This window comes from Tinamus guttatus, unplaced genomic scaffold (assembly GCF_059628265.1).
Source record: "Tinamus guttatus ecotype Peru unplaced genomic scaffold, ASM5962826v1 Tinamus_guttatus_pri_ptg000287l, whole genome shotgun sequence".
Taxonomy (NCBI): Eukaryota; Metazoa; Chordata; class Aves; order Tinamiformes; family Tinamidae; genus Tinamus; species Tinamus guttatus.
The window spans coordinates 2,968,671-2,980,679 of NW_028288821.1; the positions used below are offsets into that span (position 1 = coordinate 2,968,671).

Below are 12,009 nucleotides of genomic sequence, written 5' to 3' on the forward strand. Positions count from 1 at the left end.
CTGGAAACCTGCTGAAAATAAATTAAAAGCAGCAGCTGATGTGGGTATTTTTTGCTCCTTGGCATCCCTCACATTCTGCTGGTGAACTACAGTGCCTTGTGCTGCTGTGCCAAGCCCTGGCAGTGGCTGGGAGTCCCTTGTCCTGTGTGGCCCTCTGCAGGTTATAAGATACTTGCAAACACTTGGAAAAAGAACCTTGAAAGCTGCTGGGTCATGGTGGCAAGTTACAGCTTGCAAAGGCAACACAGGAACAGAGCATTAATGAAATAAAAAGAGTCTGCAAGCCCAGCTCTCACTACTACCCTGTGCTGCCTGCAGAAAAGCCCCTGGCAAGGAAGGAGTGCAGGGGAGAAAACACCGCAGCAACTCGGCCCTTCTCATTGCTTCTCTTCTAGACAGTAATGCCAGGGCAAGCACCAATGTGCTGCAGAATTCTGCTGAAGACCTGCCAGAACAGCAGCGGCTGGAAGAATCCCCCCTCCATCCGTGGGATCTGGGTCTGGCCCAGCTTGCAGAGCCTGATATCTGGGACCCACATGTGCCACAAAAACCGGGTGCCCTGCACACGCAGTCATGAGGCCACTGATGATGACAGAGAAGCAACCAGCACCTCGCAGGGCGCACCTCTCCCCCAAGCAGGGGTCGTAGGAACCAAGGCACAAGATTCACCCTGGTCCGAGGCCTGACCAATGGCAGCAAAAAGGAGGGAAGACAGTGAAGAAACGCCTTGGGGGCTTCTTGTGTCTCTGCACACAAGTAGAAGCCAAATGGCAGCAACGACAAGTCAGCTGAAGCTGCCTGCTCCGGGATTAGCGTGCAGTGATTTGCAAAACGGCAATCTTAGCTAAAACCTGTTCCTTCTTAGTTCATTATCACCTCAGCTCCCATTGCTCTTGAGGTGCAATGGAGGCCTAGGGTTTCCTTAAAGCCAAAGCCGTTGATTGCAACTTTTGCTTGGCCAAGGAGTTTCTTGGAGAAGGCAGAAAGTACCAGAAAAGCCTTGTTTTTTTCTTGTAAGCAGAGACCGTCTTGGTGAGGTTTCTACTGCCAGATGCTCTCTCCTATAGTAGCTAAATAGAGCTTCTGTCGTGACCCCAACAAAAGTCTTAGGAATTTATGGCACAATTTGGGGCAGTGACTCGGACCTCACGCATCGCCCTTCAGAGGACCACAAGTCACTCCTCAAGTCACCAAATACTCAGCTCCAGCTCCCTGGAAATCCCTGCAGGGGTGGTGGGGCACAGTGCAGGCTCCCAAAGTGGGTGCACATTACTGCAGGAGGGCTTTTTGAAATACCACAAGTCAGCTCAGGCCCTGTAGGCCAGCCCCGCCATTGGAAAAAAGGCGAACGCAAGAGGTGACTAGGCAGAGATGAGCACGTTGCTGGTTGGGTTTTGTGTTATACACGAGCTGCTGATCAAGTCTGAGATCAGACAGGGGTCCAGCCACACGGGGACAGGCAAAGGCCCTTCTAGAAGCAGGGGCTCCCAGTTAACTTCGGGGGCTCAGCAGGAGGTTCCCTCTGGAGTTTGCACCTTTTCCCTATGTTCTCCTCAGCGCTGCTCTCAGGGACACGGGACACACGCGTGGCTGAGGAGGAGGGTACACACGGGGCGCTAAGTAGTGCCAACCCCTCCACGCTGCCTCCCTTTAGGAGTTCGCAATGGGCCCTGAGCAGCCTCTGCGCGCCAGTGAAGCCAGCGCCCTGCGGAGCCCCCGGCCGCTCTGCAAGCAGGCGGCGGCCGCCATCACCCCTCGCCGCCGCCTCAGCGGCCGCTTCGCGTCCCTCCCCCGGCGGCACCGCCGCGGAGGCGGGCGGCAGAGGCCGGGGCGCCCCCATGCGGCCTGAGCCGCGCGGGGAAGCGGCGGCCGCCGCCTCGGAGCGGGAGCGAGCGGCCCTCGGGGAGCCCCGAGCCCGGCCGCGCGGGCGCTCTGAGGGCCGCGGCGTCGCGGCCGCCCTTCCTGAGGCGCAGTCCAAACCTCTGCCTGCACCGGGCGGCTCCTCAGCCGCTTTAGGCCCCGCGACGCTACTGCCCGCCTTAACGCAGCCTTCGTTAGCTGGGGAGCGCAGCGCTGCCCCAGGGCCGGAGGCCCAGGCCCTTCCTCTGGCTCCATTTGTCCCCCAGCCCTTTATGGCCTCCAGCCATGCCCTGCTGCTACTGCCCTATCACGAGCACCGGCCCAGCAGGCGCAGGCGCCTTTGCTTGACACTTGTGGCCATTGGCAGCCTCCTCACACCATGTGCTGTTTCTTGGTGAGCTGAGAGCACTCACCTGTGGGCTTTTGCTCTCCCACTGCAGTTTCCTTCTGAGCACAAAGCAGAGGCATCATCCTCCTGTGGAGATGCATCAGAGGGTGCTCCAGCCCCTTCACCAGCTTCGTTGCCCCTTTTGAACACACTCCGGCACCTCGAAGTCTTTCTTGTAATAAGGGGCCCAAAACAGGGCACCTCCTTAAACACAGTTGATGAAGCATGAGGAGATAAGCAGTCAGGGAGGCGATCAGAAAACTGGCTGGCCTGCCAGGCACCAAAGGGTATGCAGCCCGTTTCCCTCCAGGGGTTGATGCTGGGACCAAAACATATCTTAATGACCCGGATGATGGCACCAAAGCAAGATCACTGTGAACACAGAACCAGGAGTGCCTTACACCAGAGGGTGGTGCTGCTGGTCAGAGGGACCTCAACAGGCTGGACAAATTAGTAGACAGAAGTTCTTAACAGGTCCAAAGCAAGTGCAGAATCCCCCACCTAAGAGGAAATAACCCCAGGCGCTAGTACAGGCTGGAGGCCAACAAGCTCAAGAGCAGTGTAGTACAGGGGACTTGAGAATACTGATGGACAGCACGTTGAACACGACGTGGCAATATGCTACAGGGAGACACACCATCCCTTATGAGCAGAGGTTGAGAGACTGGGATTCCTCAGGCTAGAGAAGGTCTAAGAAAGAATTTAGCAGTGTGCATAAATACCCGAGAGGAGGGTGTCAAAAGAATGGGGCCAATTTCTTCTAAAGTGTGTCCAGTGACAGGACAAGAGGTAACAAGCGCAACTGAACCCAAAAGGAAATCCTTTCCAAATGCAAGAGAAATATTTTTGTTGAACACTGGAACAGGTTGCCCTCTAGGTGAGCTGAGGGCACTCACCTGTGGGTTTAAGCAGGAGTTAGGATCAGATCATCTCCAAGGGCCTTCCAATCACAAACTCTTCTATGATTAGGAGACTGCAGTGCGCTGGAAAGCTTGCAAAAGACCAAATGTGAAACATCCACCACATTCTTCTCCACAGCCCAGCAAGTAATTAGAGAAGGCCTCAGCGTCTGCCTGGTACCACCTGTCCTTAGTAAATCCCTGCTGGCTCTTCCCAAGCCTGTTCTCAGCCATCATTACTCTGGACACAGCTCCCAGGATTTGCTCCATCACTTTCTCAGACCTACATTGACCAAGAATCGGGGCAGAGGAAGGACAATACTCGCAAACTACGGTTTGGTAAACAGTTTAATTGACAAACTGAGAGGGGTCTGCTGCTGCACCCAAGCTGGAGTTACCCACTGCTCTGTTTGGCTGCCAGTCTCTTGTCTCTCTCTTCGGCGATGGTCAGGCGGATGCCCTTTCCACGGGGGAGGGAGATCCATGGCTTGTTGCCCTGAAGCAAGAAAAAACACAACACATCAAACCAAGAAACTCTGATAGGAACAAAGCCTGCCCGCCCTCCCTCCCTGGGAGAAAAAAGGAGCAAAATTCTGATCCTCCTGAACCTTGGCCAGACAAAAACAGACACATGGTCTGTTCAACAGAAGCCGGGCACGGAGCTGCAGTGTAAAAGCCTGCTATCGCTTCATTTACATCCCCAAGGAAGGCATTTTAGCTAAAACTGGAACGGCCTTTCCACAGTCTGAACAAAAGGGACCACAAGAGTGGCAAAAGAAGAACTCTTAAGAGAAAGGCCTCTTGGGACTCTCAGTCTGAGTCACTGCCAGGACTACATCACCACCTGAGACACAGTTCCAAATTTTAATGTGCTTTGAAAAGCCACAAATGTTTTTCTTGAAGACATCACCACATCTCCTAAATTTACAGTAACCTCCCCCTACCGGACTCAGCCTGCAGAAAGCAGAGCCACAGGCAACAGGGCCAGAGCTGATGCCACAGCTGCAGTTTCACTCTGCAGGTGTCAAGGGTGGGAAGGCATCCGCCTACCAAAGACAGGAACAGCTCCCATCTTGAGCCGGCAGCACCCAACAAGAGAGGATCAATCCTCTTCCTGCACACTTACTTTGCCAATAACAAAGATATTGGAGAGCCTGGTGGCAAAGCTATTGCCATTGGCGTCCTTCACATGAACCACGTCAAATGAGCCAGGATGTCTCTCCCGGTTGGTGATCACACCAATACGGCCCAAGTTGGCACCACCAGTCACCATGCACAGGTTACCTAAGGCAAAGGAAAGGCTGGTGAGACAGGAGTTTACACAAGGAGCCAAGATGAACAACATCCGCACGGGTCCTTCAGGAAACTGCTGCAGAAGGATGGCATAGGCAGAGCAATGCAGGGATACAGAACAGCTACCAGAACATGGGGACACAACTTTTAATGCCTATGTCCTGCTAGAACCTTGGTCCAGCAAGACCTACAAAAAAATACTACCTACACTTCATTACTTGCATCAGCATCAAGGCAAAGCCTCTTTTTGCTACAGAGCAAGCAGCTTGACTGATCCTCATTCTAACAGGAATCCCAGCTGCAGGTGTAACTGGAGATGCCACACAGAAACAAAGCCATGCAGAAGGCTGCCACCACTGCCACTTCCAAGGGGAGGTGCCCAGCAGCTGTACTTAGCTTCCACACTGCTCCCCAACTCCAGGGAACAAAATCTTACAGAGAATGTGAGACCTACCTGTGTCAAACTTGATGAAGTCTGTGATCTTGCCTGTCTCCAGATCGATCTGGATGGTATCGTTCACCTTGATCAGGGGGTCTGGATAGCGGATGGTGCGGGCATCATGGGTGACCAGGTGAGGGATTCCTTTGGTGCCCACAAAGATCTTCCTCACCTTGCACAACTTGTACTGCAAACGAAAACACACTCTGTTCAGCCAAGGCAGAGTGCTGCACCATAGTCCAGCACACACACACACACACACGTCCCTCCTCTCAAGAGGGCCCACCAGGCCTCAGTGCATCCAGATACATCTCAGGACTTGGGAGCCCCAGAGGAGACCAGACAGGAACTCCCTGCTGCTCGTTCACAGCCCGGGAGCTCCTCTCACAGGGCTGCCACGCGGCTACGGCACAGCCCCACCAGCCAACACCTGTTTTGGGAGCAGCTTTCTGCAGTCCAGGAGCGCCTGTCGGTACCAGCATCCTGCAGTGCACACGAGTGCCAACCCTTCGAAAGCCACCCACTCAGTATCTCCTACAAACACCGGGTGCCTTGTCCTAGGAGAGCATCTGCAAGGTGGAATCACCTCCATTTGCCTTAAACTCCTGTTGGTCACACAGGGGAGACAGAGGCCTACAAGAAATCCACACCCCTTCCCAAAGGGGCTTGCTCTCCTCGCAGCCTTCAACTCCTTCATGCCCCCAAAGGGACACGCAACACAACACTGATGGGGAGCCATCAAAAACAAACCCCAGGGCCACAAAGACATGTTGGGGCTGTCCCCCGCAGAGCTGCAGAGAGCACAGTCCCCCCCCCAGACAGCTCTCTGCTCCGCAGCGCAGGGGGCATCCGCAGAGCCGTTCGCTCGGAGCACAGGAGCGGAGCACACGTTTGCACCTCTGAAGCACCAGCACATTCGGGCCAAGGAGCTGTATGTACCCTTGTAGACAGGGAGGGCTAACGGGCAGTCTCAAAAATACCTTGTATGTCTGTTCCATAAGAGCTCAAGAACCCTGTGCAACAGCAAAGCCAGCCCAGAAGTTCATGAGCAAGCTTTGGAGAGCACTGCCAAAGCAAAGACCATGCAGCTAGAACTGCTTCAACCTGCTCCCTTCAACTTAAGGCCCATTCTGCCTCCAGATAACTGTAAAGGGGACACCCAAAAGCTACACACACAGAATCCATTGTTCCTGTTATTACTTCTCCTGCCTGTGAGCAAGCTTGTTTCCAGAAGCACCTTATTCCTCCAATCTCCTGGAAAGGGGCTGCAGATGGAGCTTTCAGGGGAGAGAGAACACAGCTCCTGTCCAGGAGATACCAGACAGGAGACACTGCCCCAGCAAAACGCAGCTTGGTTCTTGCCTACACCGAGATCAAGCTCCTTACCTTGGCCTCTTCTGCTGTGATACGGTGAACAGCAAATCGGCCCTTGGTATCATAGACCAGGCGGAAATGCTCGCCCGTCTTCTCAATGCTGATGACATCTGATTTCAGAAAGAGAAATAAAACGAGGTAACACTGAGGTATTCAGACCTACAGTTCATACTCGCAGCAAAGCACAACTATAAATGAAATCCTAACTGCTCAGAAGAAAAACCTGCAAAAGCAGTTATTTCTACAGCCAAACTCAACAAGCCCCTTTCCTCCAAGTCTTTTCAGCCTTGCAAGATATTCCCCCAGCATACTAGAACAGCACTGTGAGGCAGCTGCAGGCTACTGACCTACTGTAATAAAGGAAAAGCACAGCAATAAACAGGTCGAGAGAGAGAAGCTAACAGCTGAAGTTGCTTGCAGTGCCAAGAGAATCTGCAGCAGCACTTTTAAGCTATTTTCTCACTAAGATCTAAATCACAGCTGCGTTCGCAGAAGCATTCTCCCCACTAGTGATCCAGTCAGAGAACTGGAAGCAAAACTGTTACCAGTCAGTAAGAAACACCCATGTCCCTTCAGTGGAGCCCATGCCTTGCACCCCCCACACAGAGGGGAGAGCTTCTAAATGCTATAATGAATGAATGAAAATGCCAACTCTGTCCCCAAAATCCCAGCATGGGCTCCTCTGCAGGTCGCAGTCCCTGCTGGGGCATCCCTCCTCCAGCATGTATCTTCCACAACTGCTGAGCAACCTCCATACCCACCCCAACCCTCCTCACTAACCCATGAAGCCGGCGGGATAGGTGATGTCCGTGCGAACTTTGCCATCTATCTTGATGAACCTCTGCATGCAGATCTTCTTGACCTCATCCCCTGTCAGCGCGTACTTGAGCCGGTTCCTCAGGAAGATGATGAGCGGGAGGCACTCGCGCAGCTTGTGCGGGCCTGTGGACGGACGGGGTGCCTAAAAACAAAGCAAAAAAGACCCCTTACTCGGGCTGCTCAAACGCACCAGGCGTCCCACCATCTCCTGGGACACCCGAGGGTTGCTGCGGGAGGCCTGGGCCTTGCAGCTTCACCCGCAGAAAGGGGTGAAGAAGGGGATAGAGAAGCAGCTCGCAGGGTCCCCGAGAACAGATGCCCCTTCCCCAAGCCGCCCAGCTCAGTGCCACCCTCACCCTGGACACGCTTTGAGCCGCTGCAGGGAGTTCTCCAAGACGCCAAGCAGGGACCTGCCACCCCCGGAACGGGAAGCGGCACCGAGCGATGGAGGAGGGTGGAGAGCACAGACCCCGGCCGCCTCCCCCACCAAGAAAAAGGCCCCGCAGGGTCCTCCGCACTCACGAAGACGCCCGTGAGCTTGTCCAGCATCCAGTGCTTGGGGGCCGCCACGCGCTTCAGGTGCTTCTTGGGGCCGCGGGCCTAGAGAGAGGGAAAACGTCACCGGCCGCCGCCGGGCCCGGCCCCGCGCGCGGCGCCGCTGCCGCTGCCCGTCCCCCCCGCGGCCGCCGCCGGGTGCGCGGGGCCCCGCGCGCGGCGCCGCGGGCGGATGGCGCCGATGCGGGCGGATGGCGGCGCGGGCCGGCGCTCACCATGGCTGCGCTGCCTCGGCGAAAGGGCCGCCGCTTCCGCCGCGCCGCCTACATCCGCCCGCGCGCGCCGCGCCCGCCCCTGCGCCGCGCCCCGGAGCGGCGCCCCCTGCCGCCCGGAGGCCTCCGCATACTCCCCCCCCCCCCCCCGCCCCGGCGTTTTAATTAGGGCACCGCAATTAACAGGGGCCCCATCACGGACCCCAGCCCGGTGCTGCCCCGCCGCCCTCTCCTCGCTCCGTCACAGCCTCCGCCCGGGCTCGCAGCCGCGGAGCCGAGGCCCCACAGGCCTCGCTTCACCGCCCGGCCGGGAGCTGGCTCGGGGCACCGGCCTCGGCCCCGGGAAGCGCCCGGCACGGCTCCCCACGGTCCCCGGGGGAGGCCCGCGCCCGGCAGGGCTCCCCCCGGCCCCCCGGCCTCCGCGGGAGGCCCGCGCCCGCCTGCTGGTGCTCTGGGCACCTGCGACGGCTGTGGCCCGGGCAAGGCAGGTGAGCAGAGCGGCCCGTCTGCGGCACTGGTGCGGGGGGCAGCAGCCCCAGGCTCCGTGTTCCCAGACGTGGCTCTGCCGGGTAGGGATGTGGCAGGACAAGAAGGGGCAGGGTGGCACGATGGGGACAGCCAGCGAGGAACGTCCCCCACCTGAGAGCCCAGCAGGGGCTGTGCCCTCCTCCTGCCCTGTGCCTGTTCCCAAAGACCTGCCACCCCTCAGGATCCCCTGGCAGGGAGCAAGCCGGGGTCCTCAGAACCTCCCCACGGTCCCTGCCACACAGAGCACAGGGACCTGCCCCCACAGGGGCCAGCACTTAGCACGGCAGAGACACGAGCACCACCAGGCGGGACACGTCCTTCAGGGTTTTATTAAGCAGCCACTGGAGGCCTCCACCTGGCCCCACAAACCAGCCCCTCCGCCTCTCCGACTGCCGCCCGGCGCCGAGGAGAGCCCCTTCCCACCCGCCTCTCGCACGGGCCCGCTCAGCAGCCGCTCAGGGCTCCCTCCCTGCCCCTGGCGCTCATCCCCGCGGGGCACCCGGGCACGTCTGTGCACCTAGCGCAGGGCCTGGGCAGCACAAACGTGGGCACCCGGCCTGCGCGACGGCAGCCGCCCCGTGCGTTCCCAGGCACCTGCCGACCTCAGTGGGCAGCCGGGAAGTCCGCAGCAAAGTCAAACTCGTTGTGCCCGAGCCACAGCTCCGGCAGCTCGCTGGCCCTGTCGAGGCCCAGCTCCAGCACCAAAGCCGTGAGGACCTCCTCGTCCACAGGGTCCAAGTCGATAATATCAGGGCCGGCAGTGCCGCACAGGGGGCCTGGAGCCCCCGGGCCCGAGGGCTGAGCCCCGCAGGCCCAGGGAGGCCGCGGGCCGTGCCCCGCTGCAGCACCACGGTACCGTCTGTTGAGTCTCTGCAGGTGCCTGCTGGCCAGGAGATGGGGGCCGGGCTGCAGGGCCAAGGAGGCGGCCTTGGCAGGGGCTGGCATCGCCGCCACGCCGGCGGGGTGCGTCCCGCCGCCCGCCTCGCCGCCGTGGGGGTAGTGCCGGATGGTCACCACGTCGCCGTCCTTCACAGCCAGCAGAGAGCTCATCGCATCGCCGGGGCCTGCGGGGGACGGACGCGGTGGGAGCCGCTCGGTTCAGCCGCACAACACCCACCCCGTCAGCGCTGCCGCCGCCGCCGCTGCCGCCTCCTTTATAGCGGCCGGACGGCGGGGAACGACGAAGCAGGCGGGACGGGGCGGCCCCCGCGGCGGCGCCTCCCTCCCGCGGCCCCGGGACTGCCATGTCCTCCCCGTGCTGCCCTGGTGGCCCCGCACCTGGTGGCCCCGCACGCACCCTCTGCCCGTCCAGGCTGCGACACCCCTTGTGGCCCGCCTGTCCCGCGGCCTCGGACCAGCACGGGTCCCTACCCGACCCCCAGCCGTGTGGGGAGCCCTGTTGGACCCCCCGTTCCCCCGTGCAGGCTGGGGGCAGAACGGGGGGACAGGGGTGCCAGAGCTGGCCAGGGTGACACGGGCCTTGGCCCGCCAGCTGAGGGGGACACGGGGATGGGGAGCTCTGTGAGGGGGACAGGGCTGCCCCTCCGCAGCCCTTGTGTCCCGCTCCACACTCATCCCTCTGCCACACTAAGCCCCAGACGCCCCTCAGCAGCTGGGGAGGTGACAGGGAGGTCACCCTGAGACCAGAGAGGTGGCCTTGCCCCAGCCCGAATCTTCCCCGGCTGCCCCCAGGCAGGTGACCCCGGTGTATTTGCCCCAGTGTGGCAGATGTCCCCCCGCCAGCGCTGTCCAGCCCCTTTTCACTGCAGTCCCTGACCTAATGCTATTACAGCTCCATCTGCTAGACATTAGGCTGATGCTTCCTTGTTTGTTTATTTGTTTTTCTAGTTTTTAGTGAGTTTGAGTCTTGGCCCTTTTCTCTCAGGGAGCAGCTGGGGAAGGAGAGGCTGGGCCAGAGCGGGAGCCATGGGGGCTCCCTGTCTCAGGGGAGATGTGGGGGCCACCGGGGACTACAGCCATGCCCTGGCTCCCCAACCTTACCCTGGGTCCCCAACCTTCCCCCAGCACCGGGGAGCACCGGCTCCAAACACCTCCACACGCAGCACCTCGAGGCAGCAGAGCCGCGGCGACGCAGGCGCGCGGGGCAGAGCAGGGGCAGCCCCAGCGTCTATCCCCTTCGCCCGCTCCCAGCCGCGCTGCTGCAGCAGGCCCGGGAGGCTGCTGCCCACGTTTGGGCCCTCTTTCTCCCACACTGCAAGAAATGGGGTGCGACGAGCGCAGCGACGAGGGTCCTGGACACTCTTGTGGGTGCCTCACTTCCCTGGCAGGCGACTTTGGGGTGGCCCAGCTCTCTGTCACTGTACTGCTGTCCAACCCTGTGCCCGGGGCTTTCTGTGCAACAACAGGGAAACTGCGCTAGGAAGGTCCCCATTTTAACCCAGATGTGTTTTTCTTCTCTCCCCTGAAGCACCACATCTCCCAGCGGGGCGAGGAGCTCCCTCCAGCACGGAGGGGGCAGCCCGGTTCCAGCGTGAGCATCCTGCGGGCAGGCGGGCAGAGCCGGGGTCACCGGGCAGCGCACAGGGACGTGGGAGCCACGTCCAGCCGAGCTCCATCCGTGCTGTATTTCCTGTTGTTTGCAGCAGAAGTGGAAAACAAGGGATCAAAACAAAGCCGGGCCAGGCCAGGCGGCCCTTGGTCTTGCTATTTATTCCAGCGAAAGCTAATTAAAGCAACAGGAAATTTGCTTTCCCACATCCATTAGGTATTTTTTTAAAATAAATGATACAAATATAAGCCCTGTGGCCCAGATGAACAAGGGGACAAGGGAGGCCAACGCCTCAGTCCCTGGAGTGCCCTGTTGGTGCCGGGAGGGATCTGCCCAGAACCAGCCCCGCACAGGATTTCGGTGACTCACCTGCCCCCACAAACACTCTGCGCTGCTTCACGTTGTCGGAGCCAAAGGGACGGTCACAAACCCCCTCCGGCTCTCCTGTCCCGAGGGGCTGCAGCAGCCAGGGTGCCTTGCTGGGCTCCCTCAATCCAGCCATGGGGGTGCTGCCCTCGCCCCGCGATGAGCCCGGCACCCGCATCGCACAGGAAAATGTGGAAGAAAGTCAAGGAGATGGGGGGTGGAAGCCAGACTGCCCCCCACACTGCCCCATTTCCAGAGAGCTCGTGGGACCTCCACAGACCGACCCATGGAAGGTGCTGTACAAGAGCTCCCCGAAGGCAGGCGGAACACAACAACAGAAGCAAGGGCATGGGTATTTCAAGTATTTTATTTGTAAAAAATGCCCAACAGTTTAAAAACCCAACGGCTGTGACTTTCTGGCTGGCCCTGGCACCTCTGCCTGGGTGGGCACCTCAGAGGCGTCGTGCGAAGGCCGTGGTCCTGCCAGGAAGGCAACGAGGTAAAAGCTGGTGCTGCTGCCAGGGCCCAGCTGCGGAGGGGCTGCAGCTCTGAGCGGCCCCTCTCTTAACACCCCTTAAACCCAGCGGTGAGAATAAAACTCTGTGTTGTTTAAAAAGGAAAGAGAAGGGGGTGAGCGCGGCTGGGTCGGCGCGGGAAGGCTGGAGCTGCGAGGCCCATACGCTCCTGCCCGGGGAGGGCTGTGGTGCCTGGCAACTTTTTTGAGATAGAAACAAATCAAACGACCCACGAAGCGAAAGCCCCTCCTG

The 12,009-nt window shown here is 59.4% G+C and overlaps 2 protein-coding genes across 2 annotated transcripts; both read right to left on the reverse strand.

Moving 5' to 3' along the window:
• Window positions 1-3,481: 3,481 nt before the first annotated feature.
• RPS4X (ribosomal protein S4 X-linked) lies at window positions 3,482-7,906 on the reverse strand. The gene is made up of 7 exons (XM_088527475.1): window positions 7,843-7,906; window positions 7,595-7,672; window positions 7,034-7,214; window positions 6,266-6,363; window positions 4,895-5,066; window positions 4,274-4,431; window positions 3,482-3,643 (listed from the first exon to the last, which is right to left on the reverse strand). The coding sequence occupies exons 1-7, from the start codon at window positions 7,843-7,845 to the stop codon at window positions 3,542-3,544; spliced, it is 792 nt and encodes a 263-aa protein (XP_088383601.1). The 5' UTR covers window positions 7,846-7,906; the 3' UTR covers window positions 3,482-3,541.
• A 1,064-nt stretch (window positions 7,907-8,970) lies between these two features.
• CITED1 (Cbp/p300 interacting transactivator with ED-rich tail 1) lies at window positions 8,971-9,417 on the reverse strand. Its single transcript, XM_088527646.1, has one exon. The coding sequence runs from the start codon at window positions 9,415-9,417 to the stop codon at window positions 8,971-8,973; it is 447 nt and encodes a 148-aa protein (XP_088383772.1).
• Window positions 9,418-12,009: the final 2,592 nt, after the last annotated feature.